Source organism: Gorilla gorilla, chromosome 8, assembly GCF_029281585.2.
Source record: "Gorilla gorilla gorilla isolate KB3781 chromosome 8, NHGRI_mGorGor1-v2.1_pri, whole genome shotgun sequence".
In the NCBI taxonomy this organism is placed as follows: Eukaryota; Metazoa; Chordata; class Mammalia; order Primates; family Hominidae; genus Gorilla; species Gorilla gorilla.
Genome location: NC_073232.2, coordinates 64,660,423 through 64,680,769, shown reverse-complemented (window position 1 = coordinate 64,680,769; position 20,347 = coordinate 64,660,423). Strand labels below are relative to the sequence as shown.

The 20,347-nt window shown below is 40.1% G+C and overlaps 1 protein-coding gene across 2 annotated transcripts in view; it reads left to right on the top strand.

The window, feature by feature from the left end:
• Window positions 1–20,347, top strand: part of PRKG1 (protein kinase cGMP-dependent 1) — a 1,413,735-nt gene that overhangs the window by 103,017 nt on the left and 1,290,371 nt on the right. Inside the window, exon 1 of one of the 2 annotated variants that reach the window (XM_019034965.4) lies at window positions 9,908–10,672. The exons of the other annotated variant lie outside the window; for it this stretch is intronic. Within the exon in view, the coding sequence (XP_018890510.1) occupies window positions 10,407–10,672 (266 nt within the window). The 5' untranslated portion in view covers window positions 9,908–10,406. Of the gene's footprint in view, window positions 1–9,907; window positions 10,673–20,347 lie in introns of those variants that run through there. 2 annotated transcript variants of the gene reach the window in all.

The window sequence follows — 20,347 nt, the reverse complement described above, 5'->3', positions numbered from 1 at the left end:
CTAAACCAGGAAGAAGTTGAATCTCTGAATAGACCAATAACAGGAGCTGAAATTGTGGCAATAATCAATAGTTTACCAACCAAAAAGAGTCCAGGACCAGATGGATTCACAGCCGAATTCTACCAGAGGTACAAGGAGGAACTGGTACCATTCCTTCTGAAACTATTCCAATCAATAGAAAAAGAGGGAATCCTCCCTAACTCATTTTATGAGGCCAGCATCATTCTGATACCAAAGCCGGGCAGAGACACAACCAAAAAAGAGAATTTTAGACCAATATCCTTGATGAACATTGATGCAAAAATCCTCAATAAAATACTGGCAAACCGAATCCAGCAGCACATCAAAAAGCTTATCCACCATGATCAAGTGGGCTTCATCCCCGGGATGCAAGGCTGGTTCAATATACGCAAATCAATAAATGTAATCCAGCATATAAACAGAGCCAAAGACAAAAACCACATGATTATCTCAATAGATGCAGAAAAAGCCTTTGACAAAATTCAACAACCCTTCATGCTAAAAACTCTCAATAAATTAGGTATTGATGGGACGTATTTCAAAATAATAAGAGCTATCTATGACAAACCCACAGCCAATATCATACTGAATGGGCAAAAACTGGAAGCATTCCCTTTGAAAACTGGCACAAGACAGGGATGCCCTCTCTCACCGCTCCTATTCAACATAGTGTTGGAAGTTCTGGCCAGGGCAATCAGGCAGGAGAAGGAAATAAAGGGTATTCAATTAGGAAAAGAGGAAGTCAAATTGTCCCTGTTTGCAGACGACATGATTGTTTATCTAGAAAACCCCATTGTCTCAGCCCAAAATCTCCTTAAGCTGATAAGCAACTTCAGCAAAGTCTCAGGATACAAAATCAATGTACAAAAATCACAAGCATTCTTATACACCAACAACAGACAAACAGAGAGCCAAATCATGAGTGAACTCCCATTCACAATTGCTTCAAAGAGAATAAAATACCTAGGAATCCAACTTACAAGGGATGTGAAGGACCTCTTCAAGGAGAACTACAAACCACTGCTCAAGGAAATAAAAGAGGATACAAACAAATGGAAGAACATTCCATGCTCATGGGTAGGAAGAATCAATATCGTGAAAATGGCCATACTGCCCAAGGTAATTTACAGATTCAATGCCATCCCCATCAAGCTACCAATGACTTTCTTCACAGAATTGGAAAAAACTACTTTAAAGTTCATATGGAACCAAAAAAGAGCCCGCATTGCCAAGTCAATCCTAAGCCAAAAGAACAAAGCTGGAGGCATCACACTACCTGACTTCAAACTATACTACAAGGCTACAGTAACAAAAACAGCATGGTACTGGTACCAAAACAGAGATATAGATCAATGGAACAGAACAGAGCCCTCAGAAATAACGCCGCATACCTACAACTATCTGATCTTTGACAAACCTGAGAAAAACAAACAATGGGGAAAGGATTCCCTATTTAATAAATGGTGCTGGGAAAACTGGCTAGCCATATGTAGAAAGCTGAAACTGGATCCCTTCCTTACACCTTATACAAAAATCAATTCAAGATGGATTAAAGATTTAAACGTTAGACCTAAAACCATAAAAACCCTAGAAGAAAACCTAGGCATTACCATTCAGGACATAGGCGTGGGCAAGGACTTCATGTCCAAAACACCAAAAGCAATGGCAACAAAAGACAAAATTGACAAATGGGATCTAATTAAACTAAAGAGCTTCTGCACAGCAAAAGAAACTACCATCAGAGTGAACAGGCAACCTACAACATGGGAGAAAATTTTCGCAACCTACTCATCTGACAAAGGGCTAATATCCAGAATCTACAATGAACTCAAACAAATTTACAAGAAAAAAACAAACAACCCCATCAAAAAGTGGGCGAAGGACATGAACAGACACTTCTCAAAAGAAGACATTTATGCAGCCAAAAAACACATGAAAAAATGCTCATCATCACTGGCCATCAGAGAAATGCAAATCAAAACCACTATGAGATATCATCTCACACCAGTTAGAATGGCAATCATTAAAAAGTCAGGAAACAACAGGTGCTGGAGAGGATGTGGAGAAATAGGAACACTTTTACACTGTTGGTGGGACTGTAAACTAGTTCAACCATTGTGGAAGTCAGTGTGGCGATTCCTCAGGGATCTAGAACTAGAAATACCATTTGACCCAGCCATCCCATTACTGGGTATATACCCAAAGGACTATAAATCATGCTGCTATAAAGACACATGCACACGTATGTTTATTGCGGCATTATTCACAATAGCAAAGACTTGGAACCAACCCAAATGTCCAACAATGATAGACTGGATTAAGAAAATGTGGCACATATACACCATGGAATACTATGCAGCCATAAAAAATGATGAGTTCATGTCCTTTGTAGGGACATGGATGAAATTGGAAACCATCATTCTCAGTAAACTATCGCAAGAACAAAAAACCAAACACCGCATATTCTCACTCATAGGTGGGAATTGAACAATGAGATCACATGGACACAGGAAGGGGAATATCACACTCTGGGGACTGTTGTGGGGTGGGGGGAGGGGGGAGGGATAGCATTGGGAGATATACCACCAGCATGGCACATGTATACATATGTAACTAACCTGCACAATGTGCACATGTACCCTAAAACTTAAAGTATAATAAAAAAAAAAAAAAAAAAAAAAAAAAAAAAAAACTGCCTGGACATTCTGATAAAATAATTTCCAAATAAATTTGTCCTCATTGAATCTAAAATAGTAAATGAACTATTGAACTAACTATGCAATTTTGATTAGAGACCAAGAAAATCATGACAGTTATAAAGGCTTGAGAGACTATTAAAATAGAGTGCTCCTTATGCCTAGCTTTTTTTTTTGTTTGTTTGTTTTTACATGGAAACTGCTAATTGGAAATAACTTGAGATAAGCTCAGATGAATGTTTCCCTTAACACAAAGCAGTTGGGGAAGACTAAGGCCAGAGGTTATTTTATTATATTCTTAAAAGACATATATGTCTTATAAGGTTTGGCTTTTGTTCTTAAAATACTAGACCATTCAAAAATTGTTATTAAATATATTCAATAAAACAAGAAGTACCTAATTTTTTTGAAAGGGAAAGAAAATCTATAAATAATGGCTAAGTGAAGGGAGGTCACAGACTGTCTGAATTCAGCCATGTTCCTGCCTTGTTACTGACCATTTTATCACAAAGTGAAACAGTGTGACATATTGCACTGGAATAATGGTCCTGAAAAGCAGGAAATAATAGCTTTAAGTTAGGGAATATACTAGCATACAAACCAGGTATTAAATCTTATTTGTGTAAAAATGCATGTTTTTATAAAAATGCTTTTATGAATGAATTGAGTATTTTATGAGGGATACACAAATAAATGTTACTAGTGGATGATTGCCTCCAGAAAAGGGAACTGGAGAACAGGGATGGGAGAGAGACTTACCTTTCATTGAACATTCTCTTGTACTTCCTGAATTCTATATCACATGCATGTATTTTCTATTAAAATTATTTATTTAAAAAATGCTCTAGCTGGGTGTGGTGGCTCAGGCCTGTAATAGCTATACTTTGGGGGGTTGAGGCAGGCAGATCCCTTGAGGCCAGGAGTTCAAGACCAGCCCAGCCAAAATGGCGAAACCCCATCTCTACAAAAAATACAAAAATTAGCTAGACGGGGTGGCACAGGCCTGTAATCCTAGCTACTTGGGAGGCTGAGGCATGAGAATTGCTTGAACCCAGGAGGCAGAGGTTACAGTGAGCCGAGATCGTGTCACTGCACTACAGCCTGGGTGACAGAGCGAGACTCTGAGATTCTGTCTCAAAAACAAACAATGTTCTAAGCAGACAAGTCCAATTTCTATCATTTCTACAATCAAACAAATATTTAAATCAAAAACTAAACTCAAAAAAGATTTGTATTTAAAAAAAAAAATCTTCCAAGTCTCCTCAAATATATGACATTAGGATTTGAACTCAAAGGTAACATGATGTAGGAGCACTTACTTTCCACGGATAACTATGGAAACACATTCAGTTAATTAATAAGACTCCAAAATTATTTAAGTACATACTTATAGCTAAATACTTTATAAAAAATAAATAATACTATGCAAGAGAGTTATTAATATTTTACAGATGAGAAAACTAAGGGTCAGCTGACTACATAATTTATTCAAAGTCACAAGGCTGGTCCTCTACAGAGGGCAAATTATGGTAACATTTCTGCTGTGTAGTAAACTAATGAATGATTTCAATCCTTTCTGGAACCTATGTTTGGAAGATTTACACTTCAGTCACATTAGTGTTTTGCTTTAAACATAAACATCTTTTATGGAAGGCTGTTCATATTGTCATCAGTATGCTTTAAGCAGTTCATAATTTATAGCAATGTTTAATGTTGCTCAAGTATCCATTTGAAATGCATTATAGTTTCACTGAAAATGACCCTTTTGGGAAGGCAGCCTTCTGGAAATGGCAATACATTTCTAGTGTTTTTAAAGGATATTTTAAAAATGGCAGTCGAGTCATTTACGAGTTTTATCTTGTTGCCTGACAATTTTTACCACAAACTGAAAGACTTAAAACCAACTTATCTCACAGTTTTGGTAGTGAGAAGTGTGGGGACGGCATGACTAGGATCTTTGCTTAGGGACTTACAGGCTGAAATCAAAGTGTCAGCCATGCTTCCTTTTCACCTGGAGCTAGAGGTCCTCTTCCCAGCTCACGTGGTTGTGACAGAATTCAGTTCCTTGCTGTTGTAGGACTGAGGTCCCCACTTCCTTACTTGATGTCAGCTAGGAGTTGCTTTACATCCCTGGAGTCCACCTGCATTCCTTGCCATGCAGCCTGCTCCATTCTCAAAGCCTGTAACAGGAGATCTCTCTTGAGTCCAATCTCAATCACATTTCAAATCCCTATCTCAAGAGGAGCCTAATTTCTTTTAAGGACTTGCCTGATTAGGTCAGGCCCACCACACAGGTAAGTTTTCTCTCTTAAAGTCAAATGATTTGAGATGTTAATTATAGTTACAAATTCTCTTTACAGCAGCACTTTTATTAGTATTTGATTGTATATTGATTAACTGGGAGAAGATGCTACCAGGGGTGGAAAACTTGGGGGATATAAATGCAGTATAAACATTCCCACCACCACCACCACCAATCCTGTCCCCATCCCCTACTCTCTTCCCCTGGTGAGCTATCCTTCCACCAAAAAGTCAAAGAAGGGATTACATTACCATGTTACTTATATTTATTATATAGAGTTAAATTTAAATAATAAATGATATTTGGCTTTCCTGTTCATTTGAGTCTTAAAGGTCTAGGTGCAAGAGAATTTAGTTTCCCTATCTGCACTTTATAGTTGGGATAATTGATGCTCAGGGAGATGAAATTATTGGCCTCCTCAAGTTACATGGCATCCCTATCTTCATATTTTAGGTCCATGGTTTTAAATTTACTGCAGAATTTTATTTCTATAATATATTAAATATCACAATTTTTAGGTTAGTTTTATTTTTCATGATCTCTAAAAAGAACTGTTTTTTTTTTCAAACCTGTGGACAAATATCGCAGAAAATAATAAAATGCAATGGTCTTACTGTTGTATGCCTGCATGAGAAAGAATTTCATTTACATCAAGAGGACCACATTGTGAAAAGCATTTATATACATTTTTTTTCTACAGGAACTTATATATTTTTGTTTGTTTGTTTTTGTTTTTAAATAACTGTATGGGCTGGGTGCAGTGGCTCATGCCTGTAATCCCTGCACTTTGGAAGGCCGAGGCGGGTGGATAACTTGAGGCCAGGAGTTCAAGACCAGCCTGGTCAACACGGTGAAACTTTGTCTCTACTGAAAATACAAAAATTAGCTGGGTATGGTGGCAAACGCCTGTAATCCCAGATACTTGGGAGGCTGAGGCAGGAGAATCACTTGAACCCAAGAGGTGGAGGTTGCAGTGAACTGAGATCACACCACTGCACTCCAGCCTGGATGACAGAGCAAGACTCCGTCTCAAAAAAATAAATAACTCTTATGATTCTTTATGGAAATCCAGAAAACAGAAACAAACTATTTTTGAAGTTTGTTTATTTAATTAAGGCAACACTTCATTTGCCATTTTCATCTTCTGTGTGTTGGTTAATGTCAATGTGGGTGTGTTTCAGGACTTCAAGATTTTATCTTACTCAAGGTGCGACCACTCTTTATAATCGAAACAACATGGCTGGTTCAGGTGACAATGTTAAAGCCACATCCAGTATGATGTAGAATTAATGGAAAATAATCTTCTATTAATCAAAAAGTACACTGTAATTTTTGTAGGACCAACCAGACTCCATCTTAACTCTTTCTTCTCTCAAAGTTTTAAACATAGCTGAAGTTATTGGATGAATGCTGTCTATAAGAACAGATTGATAATTTCAGAATGTGAGTCACAGGGAAAGTGGAGTTCCAAAAAACCATTGAAGGTAGCAAGGTAAAAAGGACCATAGGTAACTTCTCCTTTTACAAATGATGAAAGTGGATCTCAGAGAAGTTAAGGAATTTGCCTAAGGGCACACAGCTCAAGAAGTGATAGAACTGAGATGTGAATATCAATCTTTTGGTTCTAAATTCAGTCCTCTTTAGTTCACCAATTGCATCTGTTGGTGCAAAATGTATTGTTTCCAGTTTTTCACAGGTATTGCCATTTTTTACAACCACGGCAAGTATTTGGGAATAAAGATGGTTTGAATTTTGTGAATCCTTACCTGTTTCACAGGCTCAGATCCCTGTCTCTATTTTCATTTCCCCAAGCCTCTTTTATGGGCTGCTGCCATCCGTGTGAACCTCACTCTAACCAACTGCACATGACAATTTTCTTTGGTCTGAATGTGTACAATATGCACCAAGGTCAGTATTATTCCAAGGGGTGGGGTGATGAGAGTGGTCCACCTGCTCAACAGTAAACACAGTAATCCTTTGTACTTAGACCAAGAGAATATTTTTGGGAGGAGGAGGAATATTTTATTACTGATATTTGTAACTTCTAGTAAATAGAGACAATAAAAAGCAGATTGACTTTTAGTCACTTTTATTATTGTTTTTAAGTTTTTTATAGACCTGTCCTCCCATTGGCCCCTGTGACGCTGTCCTGGATTAAAGTACAGGAATCCCGGAATTGCTGCTTACATCTTACACACTTTCAGCCTTTCTAGAAAGTGCTCCTTATTAGACAGAAGAGAGAAAAGGAGGCAAAACACAATCATAATTTTTGAAAGCACATATGCTTAAAAATTGAAATTATATATGAAATGTATAATATATCCCAAAATATCACTAGGAAAACAACTTCGGTAAGGAAATTGATTGTTAGACACCAGAATCTTATGAATTTTTCTGGGTTTATATGTGATTTTACACTTACTGTGTCCCCAGCAAGAAAGATATTTTAGTTTTGCTTGTCACCGGGCTCACAGAGAAGTGAATATTTTAATGCATTTTGAGTAGAAGCAGCGCTGCATAGGGTATTAAGACAGCCTGGGTCAAATCTGGACAATGTGACCACAGGCAAATTATCTAGTCTGGCCAAGCATCAGTTTCTCCGCCTATAAAACAGAAATGAGTAATAGTGCCTATCTTACAGAGTAAGTGTGGGGATTAAAATCAATTACATAAAGGGTTTAGCCCTGTGCTGGCACATATTAAATAATAAATGTTGACAATCATCATTGTCATCATCCAGGCTAAAAGATATTAAATGTAAAAAAAAAGATTTTTAGTCTTGACACAAAATTCTGGTTGTTTTCTTCATTTCTCACAAATATGAAATGAAAACACCAGTACAGGTATTTAAGGACATAGCCCCAACTTAGTTGTGATTAAGATTTTTATTTAGCAAATTTCTCCAAGGGCACTAGATGGCGACCTTCTCCTTTAAGAAAAAAAAAACAAACTAAGGTTTCATTAATTCTCTGCTTTGACATATTACTGCTACAGATTTAGAAGTAAGAAACAGAAAGTAAGGTCACATCTTTCAACACTGGATCATCAGAATCATAGAGTTTCTAAATTTTCTGGATCTAGGCTAGGAGCAGCATGGGACGGAAAGCATGCTTCGTGGGTATTAGGCGTCCTGGACTCAAACTTCTGCCCTTGAAGTGATCTTGGACTTCCCCTCTCAAGATCTAATTTTCCTCCTTTGTAATATGAGGTTGTTGGGTTAGATCATCTTCAAAGTTCTTTCAGCTGTAATATACTATGACATGTTTTTTAATAATTCAGTGTTTATTCTTCTACCAGCATGTCTTTTCTCAAGCTTTCCTTGTGGTCTAAATTAAATACTTTTTAAGCCAATGGACAAGATTTAACGTCACTAGCAATCAACATTATTTAAATTAAAATTGACCTATTCAAAAATAGTTTTATTTTGGAAGATGGGGATGAATTTTAGGTTTTGAGGTGCATGCGTGAAATCTAAGTTTAAAGGTTTATTTTTTAATAAGCAGAAGAAACATTTGAATATCTTCATTTAAGATAGTGTAAGACTTGGAAGAAACCTTTTTAGAGTCATTTTAAAACTATTTTTTTCTTCTGTAAATAAAGTTAAAGCTATGCCTAGATTTTTGAATGTGATCAAAGGTTTTTTCTAATGTATTATTTTTAAATGTCAATTATTTTAGTGTGTGTGAAATGATAATAGCAGATTAAGTTCATAGACAGAAGCAACAGAATAGCAACTGTCAACAACACTAAGAACCCTTTCTCAAACATCAGTAGACATAGCCAGACTTTAGCATCTGGTGCAATTAAGAAATTCAGATGTGGTTTAAAACATTTTTAATGTACAATAATCAGATAAGTAGAATAGTAAATAATAAATCTCCAGAATAAAATATACACCTGCTTTTCCTTTATTTAGTTGTTTCAGAAAAGGTAGAATAATTTTTTTTTGTAAGTAGCCAGTAATTATACATTGATTTTTCTTTTTTAAGAAAAGTTACAATTTAGGAAAGAATCTCCTGGTATCTTAGTTGCAACTATTTTTTTCCTTAAAAAAATTACCAATGTGTTGACTATTATCAGAAGAAATACTTCTCATTCCCTATCAAATCAAACTTTCAAATAGTGACTTATGTAAATGCTCTCTGTGATACATAGATATAAAAAAGGAAATTGTAAGAATCCGTGAATACACGATTATTCTACTGTGCAGAATAATCCTTTTAGCATAGGGTAGCTGGTGGATGCACAGGTGAGACCTAAACACAGATAATTAAAGATGCAGTTTCTCCCCCAAACTGGAACTGGTAGTGTGACCCAGCTTAGCACTGGTGGCCACCACTTCTGAGCCATTGAGGAAGAGATTGTGATATAATTTGGATGCTCTGTATACAAGACTGAAGGGTAGTAGATGGAAAAAAAGCCAGACACAAAAAGTTTACAATTAACACATGGCCTTTCTCTTTTCTGTAATCATTTGGCTCATTACCCTATGTTCATCCAACTTCCCCACCAACAATTTTAGTTCACTCTGTCCAGTAAGGCTTTACGCTGAAAAACCTTGGAACTGGTATTGCCCTGTCATTCTTACTAGGGTCAGAACCATGAGACTTCAAAGTAACTAACACACACACACGCACACACACACACACGCACACGCCTTCCTTTCTGAATCCATCCAGGCATCAGAAATAGAAAAGAAGTAAAAGTCAAAGACCAAGATGAATTTGTGCAGGTTACTGTCCAAAGGCAGTTTAATATTTACGAAATGTCACACACATACACACACACTCACACTCTTTAGGATCCAGTTACAAGCGCTGCGTCATCCGCCAGATCACATGGTAATTGTTGCTATTTCAAGGATCAAGTGGCATAAAGCTCCCCCCCCACCCCACCCCCTTCCCTTGGTACCATATAGCGTGGAAGAGTGAGTTTTGTGTGATGGAGTGGGACCAGGCTCTCTGATCCAACCCTCTGCTAGCAACTCGGCTGTCGGTGGGGTGGCGCGCGCGTATTCTCACCGAGTGACTAGGAGAGGGGGACGGGGGAGGGGGGTCTCAGGGGAGGAAGGGCAGCTCTAATTGGTTTCTCAATGAAAGATAATCACCTACTCCCCAGAGAGGCTGGAGATTAGCACTCTGCCTCTCCTCTCCATCGCTTTTAGACTTCTCATCCTCCCCTCGGTGCTTTTAGTCCATTCAGCAGAAGCGGATCGAAGCAGGAGGCTCCCCGCGCCGCATTAGGGGCGCACTCCGCCGCGCTCGAGTACTTAGCGCCCATTCACTAGCTCACCCGCGCTCTCCGCTGCCGGCTGCCGTCCCAGCCGCCGCCGCCGCTGCCGCCGCCGCCGCCCGAGAAAAAGTTTCGCGGAGGGGCTCAGTGAAAAAATGAGCGAGCTAGAGGAAGACTTTGCCAAGATTCTCATGCTCAAGGAGGAGAGGATCAAAGAGCTGGAGAAGCGGCTGTCAGAGAAGGAGGAAGAAATTCAGGAGCTGAAGAGGAAACTCCACAAATGCCAGTCGGTGCTCCCAGTGCCCTCGACCCACATCGGCCCCCGGACCACCCGGGCGCAGGGCATCTCGGCCGAGCCGCAGACGTACAGGTCCTTCCACGACCTCCGACAGGCATTCCGGAAGTTCACCAAGTCCGAAAGGTAGGCGCGGAGGCCGTGGGCCCGGGCGCTCGTCCCGGCCCGCGGCGCAGAGGCTGGGGGCTCTGGCCGCGGCGGCGGGGGCGGGTCGGCCCAGGGCGCCCCCTGCTCGCTGCGGCGCGCGGAGTGGGGGTGGCCCCGCGGCCCGGGAATGGGAAGTGTTTATTTTTATTTCTGCCCATCACGTGCTGTGCTTGTCTCCGCCGGGCTGGGAAAGGCGAGCTCCACGGGGAGACGCGCCCCTGTGGCGTGGGGGTGGGGAGGAGGACCGCGGAAAGTTTACTCGCGCGGGCTAACTTGTGCCCTCCACACATGGCTGCAGTCGCGCGGCTGTCCTTCGTGCGCCCCGCTGGGAGCGTCCACGGAGGGACCCAACCCTGCCCATCCAGGGGCCTGGAGAGATTCCCAGCGGCGACCCCCCGGACTCAGGCCACTGGACATGCTCAGTGGGGCTGTCCGAGCCTCCTAGGGAGGGGCGACTGGAGGCTGGACAGGGTTGGGCTCAACTTAGGGACTGAACTTGCCCAGAACCCGAGCTCTGCTGGCGGACGCGGGGACGGGGAGAGGCGGGACAGGGGCTTGTCTCTAGGGCAGGGATCCAGCCTGGAGCATGGGGGCGAGGCGGGGAGAGGTTTATTCACAGGGTTACTTTCAAGGCAGCTGTGATGTCAGCAAGACATTGCAAAGAAACCCCACCTTCTGGACGTTTCTTTGCTCTGATTGTGCCTCTTCCAGAAGTGCAACACCTTAGGCTGCTCTAGGCTTGGAGTCCGCTCAGTGACCTTGCACCTGAAGCAAATCTGAGACTGCTCGTCAGCCCTGTCCCAAGGTGGATAGTGCGCCCTCCCTTTTTGTTTTCCCCTGAGTCCCTCCCTGGAAAAGTTGGGATGAAGAAGGCGGAGGGGTGAGGGTAGGCTGTTTCTCTGGACGCCTCTGGGCTCCTTCCTTTCCTCCTCTCCGGCACTTTAAGAGACAAATCCTGCCAGTTCAAAGTTGTATGTCACTCCTTTGGGGTGTGCAGAGGAGGCTGGGTGGATTTTGGCCACAAGTAGGAAGCTTTTGCACTCCACTCGTCGCCTTCACCGGAGAAGGCTGATCGATTGGCTGCAGCATTAAAGCGCCTCTGGACATTAGGGAGAGGAAGTGCAGACTCCAAAGCCCATTACTGGCTTTTAGTCCCTGGAAGTGCAGGGCCGAAAGTGCATTTCTCAGGATATTGAATATTCCATTAGGCGTGCCTTCATGCCCGCCTACCTCTCTTAATCTTTCCCTCTTCTTAGATCATTTGCTATCTGAGTTTGGGGCCCTCAGGGGACTCCTAAACTAGTCCCCCTCTCTCCGTTTAGCTCTCTCACTTTTGAGGCAAGCTCTTCTGAAGAGCGTGTCCTTTCCACTGTCCCCATCCAGGTCAGCTCCAGGGCGCTTAGTGTCTGCCACTGGCCCACTGCACCTCCTCCGTGTCTGCCTCTGGAGTCCCTCTTGTGTATTGATTATATGGGATGGGGAGCCAGGGAGGCTGAGCAGCGGTTCAGAGTTATTAGAAGACCAGGAGCTGGGAGCCAGAGTGGGGAGAAAAACAGGAATCAGGCAGAAAGGACTCCTCTTAAGGAATTGTGGGACCTTCTGAACAGCCATCTCAGAAGACAGCTTTCAGATTTCCTGAGTGACATAGTGACATTCCACTTACGAATTAACACTGTGTACATGGCACCTTGGGGCCCATCTTGCCTTGAAAGTCCCTGTTGGATGGAACAGTGGCATTTTCCTTCCTTTTCTCAGGACTGCAAACAGACCTAATATTTGGCCTTGCCCTTGCCTGGGAAGCTGCTGCTGAGTCTTGTCTCAGCCGGGCTGTGCATTCCGAGCGGCTGCCCTGCCCTGCGCTCAGCAGCTGGAATCAATCTGCCCACCTCCTTAAGAAGCCACTTCATCAGCGGTCACCCGGCAGCTGCTCGCCTCCCAGGGCTGCCGGGCTAGGGCTTTATCGCATTTTTGAAATTTCAGATTTCTGTGTCTGGGCTATGCCCCTCGAACAGTAACAGCACCGCTTTGCAGCAGGGAGGAGATTTCACCAGGGTATGGAGGAGACAGGAGAAAAGCCCTCCTTCCCAGAGTCCACTGTCATTCAGGATTTGCTCTCAAAGAGGCAAGAAATCTCTAAGAATGAAAGGAGGTGTTTTGTTGTTGTTGTTGTTTGTATGTACTGGGAGGAAATGGCTAATCTTGGGTATGCACACATCATCCTTCTTCTGTCCTTCTCTCTTCCCCTCCCTTTCCCAACATTTTCATGTTAGGGGTAGGAACATTCATCATGAGTGGATCATGCGCAGTAGCCGTCAGTGCATATTTGTGTCTATAGCAAATAGCTGGAGTACTTTTCTACTTCCTCTCTGTGCTGATTTACACTGGGAGTGAGGGTAAACTTTTTCCCACTCAGCGTTTAGTTTCATACTTTCAAACAGAAGTGTGGAGTTCATTTTCAGCAAGCTGACTCATTAGAGTTTAAAAATTTTTGACAGGTATAATATATGGGGATAGTAAATATTAGAATTATGTACTCTTCTTGGCACTTAAAGAGACAGTACTAAATTGTCCTTGGCTAGATGCCTTATTTTTGCCAAGAAAGGAAATAATTTATTAAAGGATTTCTGGGATACAACATTTAATATGAAACAAGATACTTTTAAAATAAAAATTGTTTAAAAATGTTCAGATAAGGATTTGACAAGTAGATATTCCATCACCTCACCTGTATTTTTTTTTTTTTTTTTTTGTGGCGGAGTCTCGCTCTGTCGCCCAGGCTGGAGTGGAGTGGTGCGATCTCCGGCTCACTGCAAGCTCCGCCTCCCGGGTTCACGCCATTCTCCTGCCTCAGCCTCCCCAGTACACCTCACCTGTTTTTTGTAAAAGGCTGTGCCATTCTGAAGGGCATGCTGGGGCTGAAACAGAATGCGTTATTGCAAAGCTTGTGTTCAGTTATGATTTCTGTAGCATTTGAATGATAACTATTCATGCTACAGATTCATTTCAAACTTTATCAAAATACCCAGTTTTTATACTAACAAGAACAGAAATGTAGCCTGAAAGTGCAGTCGGCCCCTTCTATCCATGGGTTCCACATCTATGGATTCAACCAACTGAGGATCAAAAATATTCAGGAAAAAAAAAAGAATGATTGTGCCCGGACTAAACATGTATAGCCTTTTCTTCTAAACAATACAGTATAACAACTATTTACATATAATTTATATTGCATTAGGTGTTATAAGTAATCTAGAGATGAGTTAAAGTGTATGAAAGGATGTGTGTAGGTTTTATGCAAATACTACACCATTTTATATAAAGGACTTGAGTATCTGTGGATTTTGGTATCCTCGGAGGTCCTGGAACCAATCGCCCACGGATACTGAAGGATGACTCTGTAGGAATTTTATTTATTGAAAAGAGTGATGAAAAACTTTTGCCTATAAACACTGCTTCAATGAATGATTACAATCTTAAAAATTTACGTAATAGGTGACAAAAATATCTTAAGCATGTATCGTAGACGAAGGAAATGGAATTCATTAACGACTGTAATCTAGTCAGTCCAATTAGCCAGATTTCTATGTGTCCACAGAGGGTATAATGCACAATCTCCATTAAGAATGATCTAAGTATCTAAGGAATGCTTAGATGAAAATTATACTAGGAAAGGAAGATCTGAGCTCTCAGCATAAGTATCAAGTGTACAATACGATGATCATGTTTAAAAAGAACATATCCGACTTATTGCGGTACTCCTTTTTAGACCCCTTAAGAAATGGCCAGTGGGGATCAAGTGATTATCTTTGAAAACTGCAAGCTGTTTTGGATGATGGTGATGATATTTTACATTTATATTTTAAATACTGTTTTTTCTACCAAAGAACTCCAAGTGTTTTACATAGATCTCTGTGAACTCTTGATTTTCTTAATGAATATATTCCACATCAAGAATTACCTATTATCCTTAATCCTTTCCCTTACTCTTTTTGCATACACCCAAACTCCTTATTTTGGCTGCCTAGTTAGCCAGTGTATGCTCAGGAACCGCACACAATTTTTTAATGAGTTTAAGGAAAGCCTAGAATCAATATTAATCTGTTACAGGAATAAAAATAGACGTATTCCAGACACATTTGAGTTATTCTTGTCATGAATCGCTTGATTCTTGATAATGTAAATTGATCATTTGGAACTGGAACTTCCTTTCACTGGGGCATGGATGCCTTGGGATGGATGCCCCAGAAAACTCATTACCTTTTGTCTCTGTGATCCAATTCACATTTGATTTGACCTTAGGGCGAAATCAAGGAGTTTGGCCTACTTCTTATATAAGCAAGGTCAATGAAGTGAGTAGGTCTTAGCTGAATTCTGGGTCCAGAGTCAATTATTTATTAACTGATCATGTGGAAAATACACAATGCTATAAAATAGCAATGACAGCAATAATAGAGATAGCTAATCTTAGCAATCTTAGAGCTGTGCTGAGCTATTTACCTGCACTAGCTCATCATTTTCTCACAGCAGCCCTAAAAGACATCCCCACTTTTCAGGCGAGGAATCTGAGGCTTGAAGAAAGTTAAATCACCTGTCTAAGGTGTCACTACTAGGAAATGCCATAAAGTTTCAAACCTAAATCTCGAAGAGTTTAGAGCCCAACTACTCAACCACTATACTATATGAACTTGGAATAGGACTGGTTCTAGTTTAGTAAGTGGGGAATCCTTTTAAATAGGAAGAAATGAACCGTCCCTAAATTACAATGGGAATTAAAAGTCTTAGAGCCAGTGATAGGCTAACCTCATGAAAAAGTGACCAATGAATCTTTGTATCTAGCACATGTCCATTGGATCTGCTGTGCCAGGCTGGAATTTCCTCAGTTAGCCCTGCTCTTGGGATTGCCATTTACCAGTCCTTCATCTTCTTCCTTCCTCATCCAACTTCTCTAGCTCAGTGCTGTGTTACAGGCAGGGCATATGATAATACAGTTATGAAGGATGTGAAAATGACCTTGGTTGCCTCCTTTGAATACCCTTTGCTATTTGTCACTTGTGTCATTCATGCTAATCCCTTCATCCCTACCTTTCCCACCATCAACATGGATTGATTACCGGCTGATAATATGCGAAGATATTAACCTGTTACCTCTTTCTGATGAACGTGGTAATGTGCTAACAGGAGCTTTTGGGAGAGGATATTTATTTAATTTACTCAGCTGAGTAATATTTCTGACAAGATTTTAAGGGGAGGAAGGCTGAGGAAGGGAAAGGAAGATTTTTAGGCAGCACGGCTTGTAAACATCCTTGTATCTTGCCAAATGTGATTTGAAGAGGACAGGGCTTGAGCATAAGCACTTCATACATGCTTTCAGTCAAGGCTGTACAGGAGGTGGTAGTGTCTTGATTTTAGTGATGAGAAAACTGAGCAAATCCTCGTGGAAGTGTCCTTTAAAGGATCTCAGAAATAAGACCTGAAAGAAAATTCAGGTTGTTTGTTTTTTTATTTTGCATCGGTACCAGAGTTGGTGAATTGAGGTCTTCAACTTATCTGTTTAACTTTTTATTTAAGACACATTGATTTTGCTTTGGGGTTAGTTCAAGTTCCAGAGTCTTGTGCATTTTCCAAATGTATTTCTAATACACCAGGAGTTCTTGTTCCATTTGAATTACCAATATATGCACAGGTTGAAAGTTTAATCATGTATTCACTGGAAATTTGACCCTCATGAAACTATTTCTAACAGACCTGAAAAAACAAAAGATGTCATATCTTTTTCCTCTTTCCTGACTACGGGCCTGTTTCCTAGTGCCCTCTCACCATAGCATGTAAGAGATGCTAAGAGTGCGTTAAAACCCTTTCTTTTGATAAGATTTTCAGGTGATTTCATAGTTGCTCAGGGTATGAATAATTATTTTCATTTGCCATTGAGAATCTGCTTGTCAGAGTTCAGGACCCTTGTTATCTAGGTTTCTTGTAGCTCTTGGAAGTTACTGTGAGCTCTGAGATATACCAGGGATAGCATATCCTGTTTCACGAAAATGAAAGCTCAGAAGTTTGGGAATTGTCAGAAAGGAATACTGACCTTGAGTCTAGAGTCATTGGTGTGCTGTGCTTTTGGGTCCCTGAAGAGAAAAGAGGAAGTAAAAAAAAATAATTTAAGGGAAAAGAAAAATATGTGTATACATATGTGTGTATATATGAACACATACACACATGTGTCAAACTGTCACCACTTTATTAAATTTACAAATGTGCATTTCTTATAATTATTACTGTGAAAACCCTCTAGGTTGATCCAAATCAGTTTCCTATGGAAAGGAGGGTTTACTTCTTAGGTCTGTTATTATAAGTAGATCACAGCATCTTATAGTTTGTAAAATGCTTGTGCTTCATATTGGTCACATAGCCCAGTGCTTAGCCCGGAAAAAGGTACTGGATTCAGTGTTTGCCACTCCTTGTTGAAGTATTTCATCCTTCTTTTACCCAGTGATGATTTTTCTTCTCCTTTTCCATGCTCCTGGATCTGCCTGTGTTGTGTGTCCCTCTTTCGGGTCCTTGTGTTTCTTCTGGCTTAACATCTGTAACTCCTGTTAGATCTGTTTTATTTGCACAAGTCATATGACAGCAAATATGGAGCAGATTTCTTACTCAAACTATTACTCTAATCTCTTAAAATCTTTCATGTTCTCAGATGTCTCAGATATTATATAATTTAAATTTTCTAAGGTTTCAGAAATAATTATTTATTAATCTTTCATGTTGAAAATACATGCTTTAGGCTGGGCACAGTGGCTCATGCCTGTAATCCCAGCACTTTGGGAGGCCAAGGTGGGCAGATCACTTTAGGTCAGGAGTTCGAGGCCAGCCTGGCCAAAATGGTGAAACACCGTCTCTACTAAAAATACAAAAATTAGCCAGGCGTGGTGGCACATGCCTGTAGTCCCAGCTGCTTGGGAGACTGAGGCAGGAGAATCGCTTGAACCTGGGAGGCAGAGGTTGCAGTGAGCCAAGATCGTGCCCCTGCACTCCAGCCTAGGCGACAAAATGACAGAGACTCCATCTCAAAAAACAAAACAACAACAACAACAAAACAAAACTTTAAAATATTTGCACCCTGCAAAATGGATATATCCAGAAAATGTATGTCTTTTAAATAGATTTGTTTTATTATATAATGACTGGTAGTAGAAACTAATCTCCCTGTTTTATTTATTGCTGTTCTTAAGTAACAGAGTTTGTTTTAAAAATGCTTAACTTTCTCTGCACTGCTCACTAAACATTATTGATGGATCACCAACTTTGGGGTATACTATGTTGATTTTATTTTAAACATTTTAAAATTGTTTCTTACATATGAATATGATAGAAACCCATACTACCTTAGAAAATTATGTAGTTTTAAAATCAATCAATATTAAGTTTATATTGACTCAAAAGTTTTAAAACACTGTTTGTAATTTTTCCTGTCCAGTGTGCTAGCTGCATCTTCAACCTTTTTCTAGTGCATATTGATTTTATATATTCTTGGAAATTAGTCCTAAGCAGTTAATTTGTTATTCAAGGATTTGATTTGGATTGATTTTGTTATGTATTTGAACCCACTGATAGCACTTTCATGTGCAAGATGATAACATGACTGTGCTGATTTCATCTGAGTGTTTATTAAGGCAAATCCAGGAAGATGACTACTGTAATCAGCTTGTTAGGATTTAGTTTGACTGTTTTACTTGTAATAGGTATATTGCAACTACACTTCTTCAATTATCCTCTCGGACTTATTCCTAATTCAGACTCTCCTTCCTTTTTAGTCCAATTTAGAGAGTACTTTAAAATGTGTTTTAAATTCTCAGATGTGTCTTTATTTGAGTACTCTGACCTCAAATGCTGGAAAAGTACTGGCAAAAACCTTATAGGGTTCTAAAAATAATTGTATGTTTGCCTCTTGCAAATATTTGTGGGTCTATTTATTCAACTATATGGTACTGTTATTGTCTAATAAGCAAATCTATAAGCCTTTGGGTAAATGTTAATATTTTTCTTGATGCTTCTCATTGCCCCCATAGTGCAGATAATACTAATTTCATGTATCACATGGTCACCAAGGGACTTGGCTACATATGCTAAAAATTTTCCAAATAGAAGATTATTTTGTATCTCAGGTTGTAAACCCTTGGGTAGAAACCAGGTCTGTTTACAGTAAAAATTCCAGCCAAGTAAAAACCTCAGCTTACCATACATTTCTCTTCCCACATGCTACTTTTCAGAGAAGAGGTAAGAGGAGCACTATCTAGAACGTATTAAAAAACAAATTTTAAAAATCCTGAAGCCTTCCCAAGGATAAAACCAGTTCACACTCCATTTGGTCTCCTCTCAGAGAAAAATATCACTCCAAAATACTCAGTCCAATATCCTGTGCTTTACTCTGGCAGTTTTAACTGTGGTGCCATGACAATGGTGTGTATTTGATTAGTTGTAAGGTAGAAATGAGTAAATAATGGCTTAAAAATCAAAATTCATGAATAATTTGTTTCTTAAAAAATAAGATTGCATGCACTCACAGGCACCTCCCAAGGGATAGCCATTTTCTTGCATTCCAGTTGGCTTTCTTGACTGGGAAGATTACAAATACATGGCAGGAAATTGCACATAATCCACAGACAGTCTTGTCTTTTCACAAGAGTATGTTGCACATGGGAATGTCATCTATCTTGTGAATCACTGCAGAAAAAAATGTTTGAGAGCCTCTGATCTGAGCTATGGTTCTGAAAATCAGAATCTTGACTCTGTGTCACTTAACGCTAATTATTTATAAGTAAATGTAAGATTCACTAGATTCTACTTAGCCAGCACCTGAATTTCATAACAATGGTTCCCAAAGTGTGATGTTTATATAATTGGTGGCACCAGGGATGCTTCTATGTGGTAGACAAGTGAATTTATTTTATAGTTATAGATATTTTAATAAGTGTTGGGAGAAAACATACAACAATCACATCAAATCCATGCTGTGTAGCTATGTTGCTGAGGGTAAGGCTAAGTATTAAGAGTTCATAGATTTTTTTTTTTTAAGAATGAGGTGTAAAAATACAGATTGTGCGTAATGTCAATAAGGGTACACAAGAAAGGTTTGGGAAAGATTGTTTTAAAGTCATTTTCAACAAGGAATGAAATGGATTGTTCTCCTGTTTGTGTTTTTGCTCCCCACTGCCCTGTTTGAGGAATTCTGGCCGAGTTCTCTCTGTATCTGTGTTTGAATGACTCCTTGCATGCTGTTTGTCAACTTCTTCATGGGAATTGCTGTGGGGACATAGAGTTAGATGGAGATGGTGGTTTTCATGAAATATATTCTTGCTTTGAGGATAAGTCATTCTGGTTAAAAATTGCTCACGTTAATACATCATCAGAAAAACATTTGACTCTCATCCTCCTTCAGATTTATAAACTCTCTTGCCATGAGACAGTGAGGTCCATGGCTGAACAGGCCAGCCTAGAAATAATAAAGGATGCTGGGGCACCCACTTCCATCCAGTCTGGGTTCCCTGGGGAGCTCTCACTTCCCGTACTGTCTCCACAGCGAGGCCTCTCATTTCCTCCTCCAGGCTCCTTCTTGATTCCTGACAGTAGATGCCTGTGGCTGTGAAGAGCCATTCCATC